Source organism: Centropristis striata, chromosome 7, assembly GCF_030273125.1.
Source record: "Centropristis striata isolate RG_2023a ecotype Rhode Island chromosome 7, C.striata_1.0, whole genome shotgun sequence".
Lineage (NCBI taxonomy): Eukaryota > Metazoa > Chordata > Actinopteri > Perciformes > Serranidae > Centropristis > Centropristis striata.
Genome location: NC_081523.1, coordinates 36,565,135 through 36,589,924, shown reverse-complemented (window position 1 = coordinate 36,589,924; position 24,790 = coordinate 36,565,135). Strand labels below are relative to the sequence as shown.

The 24,790-nt window shown below is 36.6% G+C and overlaps 3 protein-coding genes across 3 annotated transcripts in view; 2 read left to right on the top strand and 1 right to left on the bottom strand.

The window, feature by feature from the left end:
* Nucleotides 1-2,306, top strand: part of ptgesl (prostaglandin E synthase 2-like) — a 9,028-nt gene extending 6,722 nt beyond the window's left edge. Inside the window, exon 7 of the mRNA XM_059337077.1 lies at nucleotides 706-2,306. Within this exon, the coding sequence (XP_059193060.1) occupies nucleotides 706-846 (141 nt within the window). The 3' untranslated portion in view covers nucleotides 847-2,306. The remainder of the gene's footprint in view (nucleotides 1-705) is intronic.
* A 1,457-nt stretch (nucleotides 2,307-3,763) lies between these two features.
* LOC131974672 (SWI/SNF-related matrix-associated actin-dependent regulator of chromatin subfamily B member 1) lies at nucleotides 3,764-19,616 on the top strand. The gene is made up of 9 exons (XM_059337078.1): nucleotides 3,764-3,916; nucleotides 5,805-5,916; nucleotides 6,825-6,954; nucleotides 9,854-9,991; nucleotides 11,393-11,520; nucleotides 11,611-11,777; nucleotides 13,022-13,212; nucleotides 18,080-18,211; nucleotides 19,177-19,616. The coding sequence occupies exons 1-9, from the start codon at nucleotides 3,833-3,835 to the stop codon at nucleotides 19,214-19,216; spliced, it is 1,122 nt and encodes a 373-aa protein (XP_059193061.1). The 5' UTR covers nucleotides 3,764-3,832; the 3' UTR covers nucleotides 19,217-19,616.
* Nucleotides 19,617-23,297: 3,681 nt separating this feature from the next.
* The window catches only part of LOC131974946 (stromelysin-3-like), a 77,353-nt gene continuing 75,860 nt past the window's right edge, over nucleotides 23,298-24,790 (bottom strand). Inside the window, exons 15-16 of the mRNA XM_059337457.1 lie at nucleotides 23,906-23,996; nucleotides 23,298-23,751 (exon numbers count right to left, since the gene is read on the bottom strand). Coding sequence (XP_059193440.1) covers nucleotides 23,298-23,751; nucleotides 23,906-23,996 — 545 coding nt within the window. The remainder of the gene's footprint in view (nucleotides 23,752-23,905; nucleotides 23,997-24,790) is intronic.

Here is a 24,790-nt window from a genome sequence, read left to right as displayed (position 1 = left end):
GCAAAAATGTGGCTTGTTGTTTACAAATTAAAGTAAAAATTTCAACTATTTTTTTTACTTGCAGACATCACCATGGTCTCATTAAATATGGGCTAATTTGCATATATTTCCTGGACAGAAATCCTTCCAGAAATTATCCTTGTTTTATTTTGAAAATTCAAGAAAGATAAGTTGCTGCTGCCAAAAAACAACTTTTTTCTGATTTTGCTGCTTCATAATCAAACATTTTAATTAACAAAGTAAGAAGAGTTCAGAGGAATGGTGAAGGCTACAGTATTACCTGCACAAATGTTGCTTGTTTAGAAATTAAAGTGTAAATTGAAACTATTTTTTTAACTTGCCGATATAAACTTGTATCTTCCCCAGTTTATTTACATTGCAAATGACTATAGCATTGTTGCCATCATATCAGTATATTTACCATCATCTTGCCAACCTACCAACTGATCTTCTTTTTTTAACTTAAGTGTCCTGTTCTGTGTTTTTTTCTATTGTTGTTTTTATTTATTCTACCTCAGTATTTTATTCTATTGTATTTTATTGTACTTGAATACCGGACTGCTGTGACAACCGAATTTCCCTTCGGGGATGAATAAAGTAATCTATCTATCCATCCATCCATCGAACTGTTTATTGATCCTCTGGTAGCTGAGAAGTCGTCATCGTTTGCTCCTCTCCTCCTGTGTGTGTTGTGTGTGTGTGCAGGCGGTGTTCGGCGTGCTGCGGGTGATGGAGGGGCTGCAGGCGTTTGATGAAATGATGGCGAACACCAAGATCAAACACTGGTACAGACGGGTGGAGAGGGCCACGCTCAACCACGACGGCCGCAACTGTTTTGTGGTTTAATTTCACCTCAGTGACCATGGGAGCTGCTGGTCTACCGCTGCCTCAATCAGCTGCTTGGTTTGTGTTATTGTGCGACTTTAACGGTTAGTTCAGATTCACCAAAGTTTCACCACAAACAAGCTGAGCGATGGAGGCGCCAGCAGAGCCACATCTCCCGCGTTTTGTGAAGTAAAATCACGGTTTTTATCAATAAAGTCTGGTAGATTTGAAGAGAGCATATTAAAAATCTTAAGTTCCCAAAGTGCTGTATTTCTGCATGGTAAATAATAATGATTATTATATATTAATATATAGATACAGTCATGGAACAAATTATTAGACCATTATTTTCTTCAATTTCTTCATTTTAATGCCTGGTACAACTAAAGGTTCATTTGTTTGGACAAATATAATAACAACAACAATAGATCATAAGAGTTTAATTTAAGAGCTGATATCGAGACATTTTCCATTGTTTTCTTGATAATGATTTTGGTTATTATGTAGAAAGCCATGGAAATTGTCTAGATATCAGCTCTTAAATTAAACTCTTATGAGCTGTTCTTATCATTATTTGTCCAAACATATGTACCTTTAGTTGTACCAGGCATTAAGATGAACAAGAAATTGAAGAAAACAATGGTCTAATAACTTTTTCCATGATTGTATATAAGTGCAACCACTTCAAAAAAAGTAACCTTTTAAAGCTAAAAACCTGTCAAAATCCCTTTTACGTTAACCAATAAGTGAGCTTATGTTTGAAGAAGTGATTGTCAATTTCCTGCTAATATATTTTCTTTATTTTCCATTATTGGGAAGTGAAAATATCCCTTTTCATACTTTGTGTTTCCGTTTGGAAATTGGTGTCACAAAAAGGCCTAAACTAAGTGTTTTTCTTCACCATGACTGAAAAAAATAATAATTTGGAAACTATATTTGTTCATTAACATGGTTTATATCAGTGGTTTTCAACTAAAGATTTTGAAATTGTTTCTGATTTTGCTCCAATTTTTGCCAAATTCCACAAATATTGAAGTTTCAGCTCTCAACTTCCTGACTAAAAAAGAAAAAAAATGAATGATTGAAATGAATAATTGTCCTTATGTAGTTTAATGTGATCAAAAAAGTAGATTTTCTGGTCCAGTTGACTGGTTCAGATTCTCAGATGGATCTGGGCGTGTCTGTTAGTTTCAGCTGGTCGTCTCAGAAACCTTAGCGTACCCGTCTCACATTTGTCTGGATACGAAGTGTCTGGATATGGAAGTTTTACTGTAAACTTAATACAGATCAGGTTCTCTATTTATTCCAGTTTCTGTTTGTAACTGACGCAGGAATCGATGAGCTCATCTGCCGGTGTGAAATTAATCTGATGAGCTATTTGAATGTACTTAATATGCAAACTGCACATCGATTCCTTCAATTGTATTCAAACAACTCAATGTGCATAGTTCTAAAAAAATAATAAAGAAATAAAAAGGAAACCTGGAGTTGTTGTTTTTTTTTTACACATTACAGCTGGTCACGATGTGATTCCATTTTTTTTTTACAAGGCATCAGTTTAAACACAAGGTGAAATAAACTGCATGCCTGTGGAATTTGTATTGAGTAATTCCCCCTCATAACAAGCGCATTCAATACCATCCAACCCAACATAATTAAAAACAAGCTCACAGAGATGGGAGTGGATCTTTCCTTCATCTCCTGGATCACAGATTACCTGACAGAAAGACCACAGTATGTCAGGTTGGGGAACTGTTTTTCTGGGACATTAATGAGCAGCACAGGGGCTCCACAAGGCACTGTTCTGGCTCCATTCCTATTTACACTGTACACAGCGGACTTCAAATACAACTCTGAGTCCTGCCACATCCAGAAGTACTCTGACGACACCAGGAATGGACAGGAATCTGAATATAGGGATCTGATAAAAGCCTTCAGTGACTAGAGTCACAAGAACTATTTCCTCTCAACACCTCAAAGACTAAGGAAATTATCAGAGATTTCCTCAGGTTCAAGCTCCCTCTTCAGCCAATGAATACCTGTGGGGTGGACATGGAGGTGGTGCCAAGTTCTAAGTATCTAGGTGTATACCTGGATAATAAGTTGGACTGGTCCCTAAACACAGACGCTCTCTACCAAAAGGGGCAGAGCCGCCTCTTTTTCTTCTTGAAGCTCAGATCTCTGGACATGTGTAGTAAGATGCTGCAGATGTTTTATCAGTCTGTGGTGGTAGTGTGTTGTTTTATGCTGCAGTCTGCTGGGGAGGCAGCATCACACACAGAGATGAAGGCGGTTGGACAGTCTGGTCTAAAGAGCTGGTTCTGTGGTTGGAGCCAGGTTGGACACACTGGAGGAGGTGGTGGAGAGATGACCTGTCAACATGTTCCAGGCCATCCTGAAATACCCAGATCATCTGCTACACAAAACCGTTATGGAGCAAAATAAAAGCAGTGGACGGCTCCTCTCTCTCAAATCAATCAATCAAAATCTGATAGAGTCTCTGTTAGAATGAGACAGCCTGATGGTTGAAGGAACTTTTGAATCTCTTTGTCCTGCAACGGAGAGAGAGGAGCCGTCCACAGCTGTCTCCGTTGCAGGACGGAGAGATTCAAAAGATCCATTGCTCCTACGGCCGTCAGGCTTTCTCATTTTAAGAGAGATTCTACCAGACTAACTGAATTTACCCTCAGGGATAAAGTTATTTTGATTGATTTGATTACTATTATAAACATATTTTACAAATTAAAGGTTACTTCAATAATAACAATAATACATTTTAGTATTATTTTATTTGTATATTACAATCTGAGACGTGTTAGCAGTTGTGTTTTTTGCAGATTTTAAGTCATATATTCTTGGGGATTCATCTGGTGTTACGATAACTTTGTTTTCTGTTCGTAATAATGTTTTGTTATAATGAGAATAATGACGTAGAGGAACGTCATTCCTCGGCGACAGGACGTTCGCGACTGCGCAGTAGCACCCAGCTTTGTTATTTCATTTCAGTATGGCGCTGAGCAAAACGTTTGGACAAAAACCGGTTAAATTTCAGCTGGAGGAGGATGGAGACTTCTACATGATAGGCTCGGAGGTTTGTCTTTCACTTATTTATCGATCCGCTGCTTCTAAAATATACTTAGTCAGTAGAAATGTACCGTTTAACCGGCTGCCGGTCCGCTAGCAACGAGCTAGCCGGCTAACAATGCAGACTGCACCAGGACTCATTCATTTATTGGGCGTTTGTTGTTAATTTACCTAAGAATAGTTTCAAAGATGAAATACATTAATGTATAAGCTGCTGTAACGGAATAAAAGATGACCCGGAAACATTCGTCCTGCTCCAGAAGTTCACTAGGTTTTCTCCGGCTCAGCTAGCTGACCTTAAATAACTATGCTAAGCTAGCAAGTTAACTGTGTCTAGCCACGGTGTGACGTAATTATGGAGATAAAAGTAAAATACCACAGATTCTGAATTTAGGATCATATTGGTTGCAAAATACAAACATTTTTAATCATTTTTTGCTTTGTTATTATTATATTCTATATTGCTACTCCACCACGGCGCCTCTCATAATAATTAGCTATTGTTAGCTGTAACATAACACAACAATTATTATAATTATTAGTATTTATATAATAAGAGTCATGTTAGGTAAACAAACCCCACAGCCTGTATGACCAGATGTAAATGCTACATGTGCGCCATGTTAAGTAATAATAATATTTTTTAATTGTGCACAATTAGGGCGATTCTCATGAACATGGTGCAGCTCATTGCAAAGATTCCAAGAGCATTAAATACATATTTTCTTTGACCCTTTATAACATATACAATCTAAAGTCACTGTTTAATATTAATTTATAATGTATTTAATTAAGGTATTTTCTGACATTTTTAGACACTGTGAGCAAAATTAATTACTGTAACACATTTTTAAATAAAATAAAAAAAAGTTTTTGGTTTTTTTGGCAAGCACTTAAATATGCTCAAGGGTAGCTGGTATCATAGATATATATATATAAACAGCCTTTCTTATATATATCTATGGCTGGTATCACCAAAATGTATTTTAATAAAATATACACATATTTTAATTCAAACAATTCTATCATTACCGTAACATTTTACCATTTTTTCTCATCAATTTTCATTCAGATTTTGTTCTTTATACATTGTTAAAAACCATTATGTTTGATTATATTCTGTTAAATTACACATTTTTAAACAAATGTTTATTTATATTTTTTATTAAATAATTATTGTATATGAGTGTGGGGAAACATTACATTTTTATCTGGATGCAGTACAGTAATTCATTTGTGAATCAAAAATATGTTTAAAAATATAGAAAATAATATTTCAACACAAATCAATAAATTGTGCCTCATTATGGTTATATTGTTCATTCATATAAAAATAAAATATGTTTAATTTAATAAAGTATGTCCTTATAATCTTCACAGACAGAACTTAGACTGGCTTCATGACAATCACCCAGAAGAAGAAACCTTAGCATACTCTAGAAATATCAGATATATATTTATATATATATATCTATGAAATACATAATAAAAAGGATACACTAGAATACTCTAAACTATTACTACTTGAATATTAAATATAAATCTATGATAACATTATATGTTGAAGTTGTTTTGGTTTTTAAATGCAATGAGGTAGAGTGGGAGTCTAAATGTATGAAATTGTAGCATCCATAAGTCTAATTAAAGGTGTGTTTAATTGGCATGTTCACTGTTGCATTAGGTTGTATGTATTGCACTGCTTAAAACATTTCCGTCTCACTTTCTCAGTTAAATAACACTCAAAGAAATAAAGTGTGCAAAAAACAAAAACAGCCAGAAAATATGCAAATTTGCACCTGAAACAAGCAGTAATCATCAATAATCTTTGTTTAGCAGAAGTTGTCTGCCTTCGTGTTTTTTTGATTCCCTTTTTCTTTCTGTTTATGTGTGTTCAGGTGGGAAACTACCTCCGTATGTTCAGAGGCTCCCTGTATAAAAGATACCCGTCGCTATGGAGAAAACTGGCCTCAGTAGAAGAGCGGAAGAAGATCGTGGAGTCGTCACACGGTCAGTAGAGTGAATCCCCGACATATCGACAGCTCTGAATCCTCGTCATTATGTGCTTCCTTTGATATAAGATGATGGGCTGTAGACTCTGTTAACCCTTTGGAGTTTTGGGCTATTTTGTTGGTTTTTGACTCTTTTTCATTCTGCCTTTATATGCAACGAAAATAATGATTACCATGCCATGCTGGTATCATCTTTTTCAGCACAACCTCACCTGATTATTGTTTTGTCATTTTGATTTATTGGATCAACATTTTGAAACACAAAAAAACACAAAAAAATACAAAAAACACACATAAAACACACATAAAATATACATAAAAACACACTAAAAGTTACATAAAAACACACAGAACACACACATAAAAACCACGAAAAATAAAAACCACAAAAAATATATAAAAAAACACACAAAATACACAAAAAATAACAAAAAAGACAACAAAACAAGACACAAAAAATGGAGAAAATTACAAAAATTGCTGCTTCGTTTTTATGTTGTGAAGAAGTCGTGCGCTTTCGTGGACTCCAGAGGGTTTCTTGCTGTTATTAAATAGAACAGAGGAAATCTCTTAATTCACTAAGATTGATTAATTTTTTTAGCATTCATAAATTGAAATTGAAGACAAAAAATGATCTGCAAACTATGGTGAATGTGATCACATTTCCCCTCAGATTTTTTAATTATGGAGTATTTATAAATGTAATCATCATTCTCAATGTGCCAAAATAACATTTCGGTTTAAAGAGTGGCATGTAAAGCAGAATGCTGACTTTCTACCTGATTTATTTACCTTTCTAAGTTGACCGCATCTCATTTCATAATTGTGGAAAGACGATTTGACACCGAGATGTTCAGTCCCACAGCCACAGTGTGACTCAGCTGGTTGTTTGTGTGCTGCTCTCAGATCACGGCTACACCCAGCTGGCCACCAGCGTGACTCTGCTGAAGGCCTCGGAGGTGGAGGAGATCCTGGAGGGCAACGATGAGAAGTACAAAGCTGTCTCCATCAGCACTGAGCCCCCCGCCTACCTCAGGTACCCCCACCTCACTCACAGCTCTTTAACCTGCTCACACTCCATTCAAGGCAATTTTAGGAATTTACTGGAGCTACTGATATCATATGAAACTAGAAGATCTAAGGAATATCAGGATATTGTGTCGGGAAGTTGCAAAGTTCGGCTGTTTTGACGATTTTCAAAGCAGTCATATGACCTGACGTCATGTTATGTCAATTGAAATAGGCTCTCGGTGTTCCCACAAGTCTCATAATTCATTGTTTTGTGTTAAAATAATATTTTCTATATTTCTAAACATAGTTTTGATTCACAAATTCATTACTGTAATGCGTCCAGATAAAAATTTCATGGTTTCACTTCTATACAATACATATTTAATAAACTTTATAAAAATAAATGTCAGAAAAGCTGAAATGTCAAACATTTTCTGGCTTTAGCTTTCATCTGTTTTATATCCTGTTAAACTGAAAATCTTTCTTCGTTTTTAATTGTTGAGCAGATAAAACGGTAGCTCTGGTTAAACTGTGAGCTGATCTACAGTAGAGTCATCTCTAATTGTTTCTATCATTGATTAGAAGTCATTCATTTAGCAGAAATTGCACACAAAACAGAGTTCAGAGAAAACACAACAGAGTAGAGAAAACACAAAACAGAGTAGAGAAAACACACAACAGAATACAGAGAAAACACAACAGAGTACAGAGAAAACACAAAACAGAGTACAGAGAAAACACAAAACAGAGTACAGAGAAAACACAAAACAGAGTACAGAGAAAACACAAAACAGAGTACAGAGAAAACACAAAACAGAGTACAGAGAAAACACAAAACAGAGTACAGAGAAAACACAAAACAGAGTAGAGAGAAAACACAAAACAGAGTACAGAGAAAACACAAAACAGAGTTCAGAGAAAACACAAAACAGAGTAGAGAGAAAACACAAAACAGAGTAGAGAGAAAACACAAAACAGAGTAGAGAAAACACAAAACAGAGTAGAGAAAACACAAAACAGAGTAGAGAGAAAACACAACAGAGTAGAGAAAACACAAAACAGAGTAGAGAGAAAACACAAAACAGAGTAGAGAAAACACAAAAACAGAGTAGAGAAAACACAAAAACAGAGTAGAGAAAACACAAAAACAGAGTACAGAGAAAACACAAAACAGAGTACAGAGAAAACACAAAACAGAGTACAGAGAAAACACAAAACAGAGTACAGAGAAAACACAAAACAGAGTACAGAGAAAACACAAAACAGAGTACAGAGAAAACACAAAACAGAGTACAGAGAAAACACAAAACAGAGTACAGAGAAAACACAAAACAGAGTACAGAGAAAACACAAAACAGAGTACAGAGAAAACACAAAACAGAGTACAGAGAAAACACAAAACAGAGTACAGAGAAAACACAAAACAGAGTACAGAGAAAACACAAAACAGAGTAGAGAGAAAACACAAAACAGAGTAGAGAGAAAACACAAAACAGAGTACAGAGAAAACACAAAACAGAGTTCAGAGAAAACACAAAACAGAGTAGAGAGAAAACACAAAACAGAGTAGAGAGAAAACACAAAACAGAGTAGAGAGAAAACACAAAACAGAGTAGAGAGAAAACACAAAACAGAGTAGAGAAAACACAAAACAGAGTAGAGAGAAAACACAACAGAGTAGAGAAAACACAAAACAGAGTAGAGAGAAAACACAAAACAGAGTAGAGAAAACACAAACAGAGTAGAGAAAACACAAAAACAGAGTAGAGAAAACACAAAAACAGAGTAGAGAAAACACAAAACAGAGTAGAGAGAAAATGCGAAACAGAGTACAGAGAAAAACCACAACAGAGTAGAGAAAACACAAAACAGAGTAGAGAGAAAACACAAAACAGAGTAGAGAGAAAACACAACAGAGTAGAGAGAAAACACAAAACAGAGTAGAGAGAAAACACAACAGAGTAGAGAGAAAACACAAAACAGAGTACAGAGAAAACACAAAACAGAGTACAGAGAAAACACAAAACAGAGTACAGAGAAAACACAAAACAGAGTACAGAGAAAACACAAAACAGAGTACAGAGAAAACACAAAACAGAGTAGAGAGAAAACACAAAACAGAGTACAGAGAAAACACAAAACAGAGTTCAGAGAAAACACAAAACAGAGTAGAGAGAAAACACAAAACAGAGTAGAGAGAAAACACAAAACAGAGTAGAGAAAACACAAAACAGAGTAGAGAAAACACAAAACAGAGTAGAGAGAAAACACAACAGAGTAGAGAAAACACAAAACAGAGTAGAGAGAAAACACAAAACAGAGTAGAGAAAACACAAAAACAGAGTAGAGAAAACACAAAAACAGAGTAGAGAAAACACAAAAACAGAGTAGAGAAAACACAAAAACAGAGTAGAGAAAACACAAAAACAGAGTACAGAGAAAACACAAAAACAGAGTAGAGAGAAAACACAAAACAGAGTAGAGAGAAAACACAAAACAGAGTAGAGAGAAAACACAAAACAGAGTAGAGAAAACACAAAACAGAGTAGAGAGAAAACACAAAACAGAGTAGAGAGAAAACACAAAACAGAGTAGAGAAAACACAAAAACAGAGTAGAGAAAACACAAAAACAGAGTAGAGAAAACACAAAAACAGAGTACAGAGAAAACACAAAACAGAGTAGAGAGAAAATGCGAAACAGAGTACAGAGAAAAACCACAACAGAGTAGAGAAAACACAAAACAGAGTAGAGAGAAAACACAAAACAGAGTAGAGAGAAAACACAACAGAGTAGAGAGAAAACACAAAACAGAGTAGAGAGAAAACACAACAGAGTAGAGAGAAATGTAACATATTGCAGCGTTTGACTGTTCAAATGGTTAACATTTTTCCCATGTATTCTTGTGTGTGGTTGTGTCACCAGGGAACAGAAGGCGAAGAGGAACAGTCAGTGGGTTCCCACGCTGCCCAACAGCTCTCACCACCTGGACGCCGTGCCGTGCTCCACCACCATCAACCGCAGCCGGCTGGGCCGAGACAAGAAGAGGACCTTCCCTCTGTGGTGAGCAACACACACTCCCTCACTCCCTCACTCTCACCTTTATAACAAACACTCTACGTTTTACTCCAAAGGCAGCAGTAATTAGAGATTTCTGACCCTTACGCATCATCGTTTTACATTATGCTGGTCTTACACCAAATGATTTCCCCAGTCCCAGACTAAAAGCTGAAAGTCTTTTAGTAAATCTATGAGTTTTACTGGAGTCACGGCGCTCCCGTCATCTCCATGGTTCAGTTTATGGTAGTAATCTGCGCTGTTTCATATCAGTCTTTTCCTCAGGGTTGGTACGGGTGCTTGAAATCCTTGAAAATGCTTGAATTTAATTGTTGTATTTTCAAGGTTTAAAAAGGATTTTGGATAAAGTGCTTGTAAATGCTTGAAATTCTTACTGTATTTCTCTTGTAATCTGACTGTATCCATCTATAGACTATAGATAATCACATGTTCAATGTAAAAATAATGAGTAGCCTATCTGAAATGAAGACCGTTCCTCCTGAAAGTGTAACACCATCGCTGTTGGTGTAGTTCAGTGAAATCTCCCCCTTTTAGTATGTAAGTACTCATCTAAAACATGCAATTTACAACAGGTGGAAGATACTGGAAAAGCTTGGGAATTTACCTTGAAAGACCTTGAAAAATGCTTGAATTTGACCACTGCTAAAGTATACGAACCCTGTTTCCTAGTCTTGGTTTGGATAATATCAAACGTGTTTGATATTATCTCAAGTCTCAGTGACGTAACACAATCACCAACCAATAGATGAGCGGGGGAAAGGTCCCCGGTTCAGACCGTGTATAATTAACTAAATGAAAGTTGATAGAGCTGATAAATATAATTATTCAATGATACACATTATAATTAAATAGGACATAAATGTATATCATGAATTCATTTCTAAATGTTCCTTTCCTTTATTCTTCCTTATATCTATTTTTACTGTAAAATAGTCAACTTTTCATGTGATTAACAACAGAACATTCTTTTGAACAAATATAATGATGGCAACAAAAACGGCTCATAAGAGTTTAATTTCAGAGCTGATATCCAGACATTTTCCATGGTTTTCTTGATAACAACCAAAATCATTATCAAGAAAACCATGTTAAATGTCAAGATATCAGATTAGATTAAACTCTTATCAGCTAGTTTTGTTCTTATCATTATATTGGTCCAAACAAATGTACCTTTAGTTGTACCAGGCGTTAAAATGAACAAGAAACTGAAGAAAACAAGGGTGGTTTAATCATTTTTCCATGACTGTATGTCACAAAGAATCAGCTAATTCTTTCCTTTGGTTTTATTTGCATTTTAGACAATGTGCCAGACTTTGTACCTGGACATTTTTTATAATTTTAGCTGCACTCAGTAAGTTTTTTTCTCTGTGTGTTTGTCTGTTTCAGCTTTGACGACCACGATCCGGCAGTGATCCACGAGAACGCCACTCAGTCCGAAGTCCTGGTCCCGATCCGTCTGGACATGGAGATCGAGGGACAGAAGCTGCGAGACGCTTTCACCTGGAACATGAACGGTAACCTTTGAACCGCTGTCAACCTTTTATCACCTCAGAGAACAACAACAACAACAAAAACACTCACGTCCTTTATTTTTTAACTTCCAGAGAAGCTGATGACGCCCGAGATGTTCGCTGAGATCCTCTGTGACGACCTGGACCTGAACCCGCTGGCCTTCGTCCCGGCCATCGCCTCCGCCATCCGACAGCAGATCGAGTCGTACCCGACAGACAGCATCCTGGAGGAGCAGACGGACCAGAGGGTCATCATCAAGGTGACGCTCTGCACACACTCAGCTTCTTTTAACCCTTTAACCCATTTAGGCCTAAAACGCCTAGAAAAAATACCTGTAAAACCTCTGGGCCATTTTGAAAGAACCCCCTAAAACCTGAAGTTTTTCTGGAAATTCAACAGAAGATTTTTCAGCCTCTGTAGCAGATAGAAATGAAATTAAAAAAGTATTACCTGTGGCTTCCATGAGAAGTTGAGTTTATTTGTCCAAACCTTCAATAAATAATATATAAAAAATCAATAAACTCAGCAAATGTTCCATTTGCTGAATAAAAATCCTATGCATAATACTAATACATGCCCATTAGCAAGATGCAAACATGATGTGACCACTGGAAGAAATAGACATAGTTCACATTAGCCTACTGTAATAATAAAAAAATGGTAATCAATAAAAAATAAAATAATAATAATCATAATAATAATAAATAATAATAGTACATTTTATCTATATTGCACTTTTCAGGGTGCTCAACGACGCATAAAGTAATATAAGACATAAACAGTCATGATTTCTTATATCATCATCACAATCAATTAATATTATTATTGTTATTATCTCCAGATGGCCAGACTTAAAGTTTTCACCTCTTTGTGGTTGAAGGAGGTCAACAATGTTTTTAAGTAAGTTTTAATCTAAAAGAAGAGGAATTTCTCAGAGTCAGAAAGTGAAACGCTGACATCTGCAACACAACAAACTGGTTTTGTTTGGCAGCATAAAAAGTGAAAAGGAAGGAAATCAGTGGTGCTGTCAGCAGAGTAGCAGTGGAGCATTAAACTCCTGGTGAGGTGGGAATATCTCATTTATACATTGTAATATATAAAGCCTAATAATCTATATAATGTCCAAATATTGGTATTATTATGATGAAGAGATATTATTCACCTCTTTACATTTACTAATAATGATGTCCTAGTCAGAGGAGCATGTGACGGCGCTGATTGGAAATGTTTCTATTCGGGCAGCACCGCTGGTGAAGGAGACGCTGACACTCTGGTGTCGGAGCAGGATAACAGTAAACAGCAGAAGACAACAACATTTAATATCCTCGGCTAGTATACTGTTAGGGTTTGTAAGGGTTGTATTGATCTATAGCATATTAAAATGCTCCAAAAAAAATGTCACTAAAGCATGGAAAAATGTCAAGAACTCCTCTGGCGGACTTGTTCTGTCATAAATCAAATGTCTTCATGCCACACAGGTGCTAAAATGTTTCTGTTTTCCAGTTGAACATCCACGTGGGGAACATCTCCCTGGTGGACCAGTTTGAGTGGGACATGTCGGAGAGGGAGAACTCTCCGGAGAAGTTCGCCCTGAAGCTGTGCTCCGAGCTCGGCCTCGGCGGAGAGTTCGTCACCACCATCGCTTACAGCATCCGCGGTCAGCTGAGCTGGCACCAGAGGACGTACGCCTTCAGGTACGCCTCACACACACACACACACACACACACATATCATTACACCAACGTCTCACATTTCCAGGTAAAAACAGTAGGGCCGGGACTTTAACGCGTTAATTAAGATTAATTAATTACACAAAAATTAACGCGTTAAAAAAATTGACGCATTTTAATCGCACTTATTTTTGCACCGCGGAACGTTTCTCACTGGATGAGTTTCAGGAGGACCGATTATACTGGAGCACCAACTAGCGTTGATGAGTTGAGACAACAACAAACCACAGTGAACATGAAGGAAGAAGCTGATGAGACCTTTGGTTGGCCCCGTGGATGATGGGACATTTAGTTACTAAAAACCAACGGATGGAAGCGTCCATAAGTAATAATAATAGTCTTAATAGATAATATTATAATAAAAATATATATAAATATATAATATTATAATTAAAGAAATCTTATAATAGTTTCCAATGTTCTGAATGTACTTGAAAGTATTGTGTTTTACTTAAAAAATCAAAGTATTATAGTTTACAGAAGGTCTACCTACCTATAGGCTACCTGAATTGTACTATATTTCTAAATATATATATGTCATTTTGTGTCTTTTTTGGATAATTTTGTGTCTTTTCTGGTAATTTTGCGTCTTTTTGATACTGCCTCCAGCTGATACCCCTGTTATAAAGCTATTGCTACACTTAATGGCAAAAATAACACTGGTCTGTTGGACTTGAACAAAAATGAACAATATTTTTGTTGCTTAAGCTTATGTATTCATTATTCATTATTCAATGGTATACTAAAAATCCATGTGAAAAAAATTACTTCTCACTGTTCTCAGGTCAAATATTTATATGCGATTAAAATGCGATTAATTTCAATTAATTAATTACAAAGCCTAATTAATTAGATGAGTTTTTTTAATCGAGTCCCGGCCCTAAAAAACAGTAATTTATGTGTAGAAATCTGTGCATTTGTTTGGATCGATGTCGACTTTTTGAACCTGAAGTGGTTCATGAACAGTCACAAGCAAAGTTAACATCCAAATTGAAATTGTAGATCTTTCAGAAAATAGTCCAAATGAGAATTCATGCACGTGTACTGCCTCTGTAAATATAACAAGTTGGTTCAGTGAGACAAACAGCAGGTGGCGCTAATGCCCCACTCAGCTGCTGTTAGATCAGTGCAGAAGTGCATCTGTGTGTCTGGGGAGGCAACATCAGACCTTCATCATTTACCCTCAGGGATAAATAAAGTCATTTTGATTTGATTTGATTTTGATTTGAAGAAGACGACACAACAACACGTCTGAATTAAGAGCAATTAAACCTCTCAAGTCCAGGAGATTTTGGTTCAAATTTGTCAACTTCCATCTCTGTTTAGCATCTTCCAGTCTGTCCTTACATCACATGCATGGCTTCTTTTTCTCTACACAAACTTGGCTATCAGTCAGATTTTTCATTTTATTTTAATTAAAGTATAAAGCTGCCAGGAACCGAAAAAACAAACAAAAGACACAGGTTTCTATGGAAATGTACCATTTTTATTTTTTTTACCATTTATACACACAAAAACAGCAGAAAAAATAATAAAACTACAAAACAGTCTATTGCATATCAATTAAAAATATAAATAGTTTTCATTGTAGAAAGAAAATTCATTTTAAAAATGGTCTAGAAACATAAATGTCACACTGTGAAAGCTCCTATGATTGAACTTTAACTGGCTTTTTCAGCTTCTCTACATATCATATATAAATAAAGCTATTACTGTAAATAAAACATGTGTATTTTCAATAAATAGATGGACTCCAGAGGGTTAATGACAGAAAACTGTAGGAGAGCATTATTGAGGAAAATAACTGCAGTTGCAGTGAACACAGTTCAGAATTATTTGATAGTATCACAGAGTAATTTACCAGCCTGAAAGGTGGATTTAGTGTGATTTTAATATTAAAAGAAACATTGTGCAGTTCATCTAACAAATGGTCAGCAGTGAACACAGTGTGTCCCTTTTTTTCTTTTTTTAAGATTATTTTTTTGGCCATTTTTCATGCTTTATTAGATAGTGACAGATGGAAAGGGGGAGACATGCTGCAAAGGGGCCTCAGGCCGGATTCGAATCCAGGTCCACTGCAGCACGGACTCAGCCTTAACCTATTTAAGGCGGGAAAGCATTAGCGCATTTCTACCATTAAAACCGGGGGCGCTGTTGCGTTATTCTACCATTAAAGCCGGGAAAGCGGATACGTGGTTTTGTAGTATTTGTAGTTTTTTCCACCTATTTTCGGTCTCTTGGCCAATGAAATGCATCAGAATATATGTGGGAGTGTCACAATGCATCATGGGACTTTTCCAGAGCTTTGAAATCATCACCAAAAAGACAAAAAATGACCACAAAAAGACAAAAAATGACTCAAAAAGACACAAAAACACTAAAAAAAAGGACACAAAATGACCAAAAAAGAGACACAAAAAGACACAATGACTTAAAAAAGACACAAAATGACTAAAAAAAAGACACAAAATGACTAAAAAAAAGACACAAAATGACCAATAAAGACACAAAATGACTAAAAAAAGACACAAAATGAGAATACATGTGGGAGTGTCACAATGCATCATGGGACTTTTCCAGAACTGAAATCATGGTGGAAGACGACTATAGCGGAGGGAGCTCAGATATAACAGCTATAAGCTCTCAAATACTTTTTGAATTTCATTTCTATCTGCTACAGAGGCTGAAAAATCTATTATTTAGTAGGAAGAATTGACACTTCTATTGAATTTCCAGAAAAACTTTAGAAAAAAAAGGTTTTAGGGGGTTATTTTAAAATAGCCCAGAGGTTTTACAGGCAGTTTTTCCAGCAGTTTAGGTCTAAATGGGTTAATGGTAGCTCTACCAGTGTGAGCCACCAGGACGCCCACAGTGTGTCCCATTAAAGCAAATCAGTATCATTATATCAAACCTTGATTACAAATGAAAGTATAGCTGTAATGTTGACAGTCCCAGTAATAATAAAATGCTTAAGTAAATATTTGAACATTTAAAATAAATGTAAAAGGCTTAAAAGTATGCTGTGATAAAGGCATGTTCTGCATTATGAAGGTTATTATATTTAACAAAAAACTAACGAAATAACGAAAACTAGAATTGAAAAAACATTTTCATTAATAGAAATAAAAATTAAAAAAAATAATTAAAAAAAAATGCTAACTAACTGAAACTTTATTTTTTGGCTACAAAACTAACAAACGAATTAAAATATAGTGAAAATGTCCTTCGTTTTCGTCTTTTATCATACATAAACCTTTTTGGTTGATATGAAATCTATTTCATCTATCTGGTTTTATGACTTAATAAACTTATTGGGGCTGAGATGGATCAGACAAATGAAATAAAGGAACATTTATTGTGACCTTATTGAATCTGGCACCCAACAAATACCCCATTACAAAAAAACTATAACTAAAAATAATAAAAACTAACTAAAACTAAGCATTTTCCAAAAAATAAAAACTAATTAAAACTAGCAAACTCACTCTAAAAACTCATTAAAACTAACTGAATTTGAAAACAAAAATTCACAACGAAATTAAAACTAATGAAAAATCCCAAACTATTCTAACCTTGTGCATTACTTAGTTTTTTGAGGCAGATTTTTAACATGTTTTGAGAGGTAATTGTAGACTTGAAGGAGTTTTATAGTCTCCTGGTTTCTGCCATTTACGGGAGATGCTGAAATATCTGTTCTGTTGTTGTTTATGTTGTTGTTGTCATGGTGATTTGGCTGTGTGACCTTTTCCCCGATGTGTTTTTCTACAACCTCCAGACTGAGGCTGAACGAGGGTAAATGAAGGTCTTGTTTGGGTGAAATGTTGCCGTCTGAGTTTCTCACAATGTGAAATGATGAAATATTTCCAACCCCAGACAGAAACTCTGACCTCTGTCACAGCTGCACATCTGCTGTGGAAGAAATGCTTTAATAGGCTTTATTTTCCTGCTGATTTCATGACAATGAGTGATGATTTGCGGTGTGTTTTTATTGCAAACAGGGAGCAGTGCACAGTTACAAAAAGAGTTCAAATCCGTTATTTTACATTCGCTTCTCACGCTTGTTTCTTCTTTAAGCCATCCGGTTTTGATTGTTTCCTAAAATATCTGCAGTCAGAATCTGCTTCTTGTGCAGGACGTCAGATGTATATGATTAATATTAAAGCTACATGTCATAATAATAAGTAATGTAACAGAAGCAATGTCTTTGAAGCTTCAGGTCCAGTTTCAAGATTGATTTAACCCAGGGGTGTCAAACTCAAATACACAATGGGCCAAAATTTAAAACTTGAATAAAATCGCGGGCCAACATTGAACAAATAAACCTTTTAATATATACCAAACATGTTTTGCTTTAACATTAAATATGGAACCAGCAACGCTTATAAACATACAATATATAACTAAATAGTGCAGACATGCAAAATCAAATTTCAAATAAAAAACACATCAATGTCATTAATTTATTAAATAAAAAAAATAAAAAAAATCATATGTCTCTTTTCTATTTGCATCTTTCTGATTTAAATATCAAAATAAAGTTTTTCAACAGGTTAATACATTTAAAAATAAAATAACAATAATAAATCTAGTATTAGCGGTACATGTGCCGTATAATACCGGCGGGTCAGCTTTTATAGTACAATAATAATATAATAATTTGATATTGGCTCGCAAATAAAATTACACTGCGGGCCAAATTTGGCCCGCGGGCCAGAGTTTGACACCCCTGATTTAAGGTGACTCCACGTTTGAGATGAATCCTCAAACATCCAGTCAGATCAGATTGACTGCTCGGCTCCATGACGACGTGTTTTTGTCCTGGTTTCTGCAGCGAGAACCCGCTGCCCACAGTGGAGATCGCCATCAGAAACACAGGCGACGCCGACCAGTGGTGCCCCCTGCTGGAGACGCTGACAGACGCAGAGATGGAGAAGAAGATCAGAGATCAGGACAGAAACACGAGGTGAGACCACCAAATACGTCATTCTAGAGTCATATATTCATTAGAGATGGAATGATGCGTCTGGCTTTTAGTTATTTATGTTATTCTTTTAGTTATTTAACAAAAAATATCATTTCAGTTGTAGTTTTTAGAGGACATGTGTTCTTTTTTACCTCAGAGAAAATATATTTAGTATTTTATTTATTTATGCAGTGACACCTCAACCTAAGATATGTTGTTTTTTGGCTGAGAAATAATTAAAGGAATCTTTTTCAGTCACAATTTGTCTGCAAACTCATTCTGTAAAAGAGAGTATTGTTAACCCTGTATCGGAAATCCTATCGAATCCTTACATCCATAATATTTATAGATTTTTATTTTTGTTAAAAAAAATTGTTGAGTTATTTGGAGTGTTGTCTGATGTCTTCAAATGTCTTGATTTATCAAACCAACAGTTCAAAGAAGAACATGAAAACCAGAAAATATACTTTTGAGAGTCATTTTTTCTTTTAAAAAAATGACTTAAAACGATTAATCAGACGATTAATTTCCCCTGACATTTTTAGAGACTAAATTCATTCATTAGTTAAAACAAAAAATGGTCCATAGAATCAAAATGATTGTAAAATAAGGTGTTTGTTCCCAGTCTCAGTAAACATATTCACCATGTGTTGCATGTTCAAATAGAAACACTGAAGTATGAATGAAAAAAGTTGACAAAAACGAAAACTAAGGACATTTTCACTGTAATTTTAGTTAGTTTTAGTTAGTTTTGTAACCACAAAATACAGTTTCAGTTAGTTATCGTTTTTTTAAAAACTCTAGTTTTTATTTTCATTTCAGTTAACGAAAATGTTTTTTCAATTCTAGTTTTCGTTAACTATAATAACCTTGGTTGTAGGCAGATTTGAAGCGGTGAGTTTTGAGGTGAGTTCCTTGTTGTTGTTGTTGTTGTTGTTGACGAGGGCTCCGTTTCCTCTGTGCAGGCGGATGCGGCGGCTGGCGAACACGGCGCCCGCCTGGTAGAAGCGGTGTGGGCGTGGCGCCCCCTGCAGGAAGCCGTGCTGGTCTGGATCGAGGTATGCCGCTCCATCAGAGACGCCGCTCCACCGCGCTGGATCTCTTTACTCTGCTCCACCGGGTCCTCAGTCAGACGCTCAACATTTCACTTTTTAATTTTTCTTCTTAATGTTAATATTTTCGTTGTGTTTGGCGTTAAGCCTCCTCCTCCTCCGGTAGAAAAGCCCCTCGGTGTTCCCCTCCCGCCGCTCGGCGTGGACGCTGCTCGCTCTGACCACTGACTCTCTTTACCCGACCAGAGGGAGCAGACACAGCCAGCCTCAGATAATATATTGTTATGTTGTATTTGTTGTCCTTTTGTACATTTTAATAATTCTTACAAAATAAACAAAAAAAAGTGAAAGAGCTTCATTTGCCGTCTTGTGCTGTTATATTGTGTTGGGATCACTGAAACGTGTTTGAAAACAGGATTTCAGGTTTTTCATTCATTGTTTTAGGTTTTTGTGCATTTTTTTTTTTAGTGTTTTTGGTTTTTGTGCAATATCTCTTAGTGTTTTAGCTCCAATTTTAGGTTTTTGTGCATTATTTCTCCTTTTTCTGTTAGTGTTTTACATTTTTGTGCATTATTTCTCTCTTTTCCTCTTGTGTTTTACCTCCACCTTAAGGTTTTTGTGCATTATTTCTCCTTTTTCCTCCAGTTTTTTAGCTCAAGTTTTAGGTTTTTATGCATAATTTCTTAGTGTTTTAGCTCCAGTTTTAGGTTTTTGTGCATTATTTGGTATCATCTTGTATTTTAGGTATTTGTGCATTATTTCTCCATTTCTTCTTCAGTGTTTGAGCTCTAGTTTTAGGTTTCTGTGCATTATTTCTCCATTTTCTTCTATTGTTTTAGGTTTTTGAGCACTATTTCTCCATTTCCTCTGGTGTTTTATCTCCAGTTTTAGGTTTTTGTGCATTATTTCTCAGTTTTCCTCTTGTGTTTTCGTTTTTTGTGCATTATTTATTTGTGTTTTATCACCACTTTTAGGTTTTTGTGCATTATTTCTCAGTTTTCCTCTTGTGTTTTTGTTTTTTGTGCATTATTTATTTGTGTTTTATCTCCACTTTTAGGTTTTTGTGCATTATTTCTCCATTTCTTCTTCAGTGTTTTAGCTCTAGTTTTAGGTTTTTGTGCATTATTTCTCAGTTTTCCTTGTGTTTTAGTTTTTTGTGCATTATTTATTTGTGTTTACCTCCACTTTTAGGTATTTGTGCATTATTTCTCCATTTCTTCTTCAGTGTTTTAGCTCTAGTTTTAGGTTTTTCTGCATATTTCTTAGTGCTTTAGCTCAGTTTTAGGTTTGTGCATTATTTCTTCTTTCTTCTCTTGTGATTTAGCACCAGGTTTAGGTTTTTGTGCATTATTTTGTAGTGTTTTAGTTCCAGTTTTAGGTTACTGTGCATTATTTCTTAATGTTTTAGTTCCAGTTTAAGGTTTCTGTGCATTATTTCTTAATGTTTTAGTTCCAGTTTAAGGTTTCTGTGCATTATTTCTTAATGTTTTAGTTCCAGTTTAAGGTTTCTGTGCATTATTTCTCCATTTTAAGGCCAGTTTGCATCCCAGAATCTCCCCACAGTGACTTTTATGTCCCAAAAAGTCTAAAACCTCTGTGAATGTCTCTTGGTTTCTTGACTATAATTCCTCTGCAGTCCTGTGTTGTGTGGGCTGATGAGTGTGTTCTGTTGTTGCAGTCCCACACAGACATGTTTGCGTGTTGTTGTGCTAAGCACTTTTTCTATTTTGTCCCTTCACTGTTTGACCCACAAAGGCAGCGGGTGAAAGTGCAGCGTGTGCAGACGGGCTGATGGGATTTCAGGCCGTCGGCACTTCTGTGAGCGGTGACACAACAGACAACAGACGGTCCTAATGTTGGTCCTGCTCCGCTCTCCTCCTCCACAGCCACGTGCAAATATTACATTTACTCATCCAGTCATGTTTCTGACCAAACTCCAGCTGCTTTTTACTTATTCTACACAGCTGTAGTGTCCCGTTAGAAGGTTTTATGTTTATTCCTTGGTTAACAAATCAAGTGCACCAGTCCTCTTCTCACAATTTTCAGTTTTTACATGCTTGTTGCTTAGTCCCTCCCACCTGACATGCAAGTAAGGGTGATGCAGAAGGAAATAACAAATAAAAAATGTATATTAAATACCATGCACGGTGCAGCTGCAACAACTGTTCATTGTCACGTCTCCTATGGTGAAAAAAGACCTCAGTAAAGGCTGCACCTCCTGCAAACCTCCTCTCTCTTTTAGATGCTTTCTCAGAATTAAGACGGTTAGAGAACAGAGCAGATGAAGAGGCATGAAATAGAGGAATGAGAAGAGCTAGTGGAGAACATTTGGGCATCTACACACATTATTTATCCGTGTTCCTCTAGTGTTTTAGGTTTTTGTGCATTATTTCTCCATTTTCATCGTGTTTTAGGTTTTTGTGCATTATCTCTCCATTTTTCTCTAGTATTTGAGGATTTTGTGCATTATTTTTCCATTTTCATCGTGTTTTAGGTTTTTGTGCATTATCTCTCCATTTTTCTCTAGTATTTTAGGATTTTGTGCATTATTTTTCCATTTTCATCGTGTTTTAGGTTTTTGTGCATTATTTCTCCATTTTTCTCTTGTGTTTTAGTTTTTTGTGCATTTCTCCATTTTCCTCCAATATTTTAGGTTTTTGTGCATTATTTCTCCATTTTCCTCGTGTTTTAGGTTTTTGTGCATTATTTCTCCATTTTCCTCTTGTGTTTTAGCTCCAGTTTTAGGTTTTGAGCATTATCTCTCCATTTTCCTCTAGTATTTTAGGTTTTTGTGCATTATTTCTCCATTTTCCTCTCGTGTTTTAGGTTTTTGTGCATTATTTCTCCATTTTTCTCTCGTGTTTTATTTTTTTGTGCATTATTTCTCCATTTTCCTCTGGTGTTTTAGTTTTGTGCATTATTTCTCCATTTTCCTCTCGTATTTTAGGTTTTTGTGCATTATTTCTCCATTTTCCTCTAGTATTTTAGCTCCAGTTTTAGTTTTTGTGCATTATCTCTCCATTTTTCTCTAGTATTTTAGGTTTGCATGGTGCAGCTGCAATAACTGTTCATTGTCACGTCTCCTATGGTGAAAAAAGACCTCAGTAAAGGCTGCACCTCCTGCAAACCTCCTCTCTCTCTTTTTGATGCTTTCTCAGAATTAAGACGGAGTGTTGAGATTGATTTCTGGGTCCCAGGAAGGACAACAGAGCAGATGAAGAGGCATGAAATAGAGGAATGAGAAGAGCTAGTGGAGAACATTTGGGCATCTACACACATTATTTCTCAGTTTTCCTCTAGTGTTTTAGGTTTTTGTGCATTATTTCTTCATTTTCCTCTGGTGTTTTAGGTCACAGATTGGCCTGATAAAGACTGTGAGATATGGTTAAAGCTTGAAAAAAATACATTTAAAAAAGCAAGAAAGTTGGACTTGGACGTGGAGTTTTCTTGTAAATACAAAATGTTTCTCTTACAGTCAAAACTTCATAATTCTGCATAAACATATTGAGTGCATTTCCTTCATTTAAAAAAAATTGTGGAGCTTTTTTTTTTTCTAAATGTCTGTGTAGCAGTCTTCTTCACTGCTTTTGTTGGCGCCTTCTTACAGCACTTAGTTGGCAAGACTTTGTGTCATTTTGCACGCTTGTGCATGATGCAGACAAAATCCATTTTCACCCAAACGCATTTTCAGGGTAATTTCTTATTGCTTGTCTAATTTAAACTTTCTATTCTAAAGAAAAAGCAGCTCAGTTCTTCTGAGTCTGTCTTTGTGCTGCTGAGTTCTCATTCAGGGAGATGAAAGCTCCAGACTCCAAGTCAATCTGTGGTTAAAACTCTTCCATGAATATTCAGTCTGACTCAGTTCAGTTCTTCACGTCTTCTGAAAGAACTCTGAGCTGCTCACATCCACATCTCCTCCTCCTCCTCCTCCTCCTGCCAGTTACCTTCTCCTCATTCTTCTCTTAGTGGTGCAGCTCCTCATCCTGCAGACCTCCTCCCTGCTGCAGACCTGCTCCCTGCTCCAGACCTCCTCCCTACTGTAGACCTCCTCCCTGCTCCAGACCTGCTCCCTGCTGCAGACCTCCTCCTCCCTGCTCCAGACCTGCTCCCTGCTGCAGACCTCCTCCTCCCTGCTGCAGACCTCCTCCCTGCTCCAGACCTGCTCCCTGCTGCAGACCTCCTGCTCCCTGCTGCAGACCTCCACCTCCCTGCTCCAGACCTGCTCCCTGCTGTAGACCTCCTCCCTGCTCCAGACCTGCTCCTCCCTGCTCCAGACCTGCTCCTCCCTGCTGCAGACCTCCACCTCCCTGCTCCAGACCTGCTCCCTGCTGTAGACCTCCTCCCTGCTCCAGACCTGCTCCTCCCTGCTGCAGACCTCCTCCGCCCCGCTCCAGACCTCCTCCCCCCTGCTGCAGACCTCCTCCTCCCTGCTGCTCCTCTTGGAGGGGACGGTAGTCTGGGTCTTCTGGCTGGTCAAACATGGTCCGTCTGTGAGGAGAGAACATATTAACAAAAAGATCTCTTTGCATTTCCTAAATAATCCATAAAACCCTCTGATCTGTTTCTCTGTTTAGCTTCAACACATCTGGCTGTTGTTTCTTCCTAAATATCTAAAAGTGTTGAGCTGCGTTGTGGTCCTTACAGAAGTTCTGGTGTCATCAGCAGCTTCCTTCCTCCCGGCTGGTTTGGAAACACGTCTTCTAAGAAGTAGTACATGTGACCCACACTGATGCCTGAGGACAAACACACAGTGAGACACACTGACTGTCCCACACACACACACACACACACACACACCTTCCTGCTGCCACCAACACTCTATAGCAGTAGTTCTCAACCTTTTTGAGTCGCGACCCCCAATGTAACATGCATGCTGTCCGTGACCCTCGCTCACTGAAAACAATCTCACAGTTCAGATCATACAAACTCAGTTGATATTTGGACAAATAATGAAACGGACAACAACTGAGTGTGTAACAGTCAGCTTCAAGCCAGAGACTCCGTGGAAAGTAACAACTTGATACTTTGGGATTTGTCAGAAAAGACACAAAATTACCCCAAAAGAATCAAAATGACACAAAATGACCAAAAAGTTACATAAAATTAAGCAAAAAAAGACTCAAATTGACCACAAAATGACCACAAAAAGACACAAAATGACCAAAAAAAGGGGGGAAATGACCAAAAAAGACATTAAATGACCAAAAAGACTAAAACACAAACACTTTAACACAGTGGAGACAGAGCTGACTTCCAAAATGATTTGGCGACCCCCAGAAATCATCTCGCGACCCCAATTGGGGTCTGGACCCCAAGGTTGAGAACTACTGCTCTAATAGATACAGAGATGGAGGGAGGTGGATGGATAGATTGACAACATCAAAAATACACAATAATGCTCTGATGTTGGGCTGCAAACATACATGTTTACTTAATACTTTATCTGAACACTGTTTACATGTTTTATTTTGTTTCTGCAGTTTTTTTTCACTATTATACTATTATATATATGTACCGTTTTGTAATC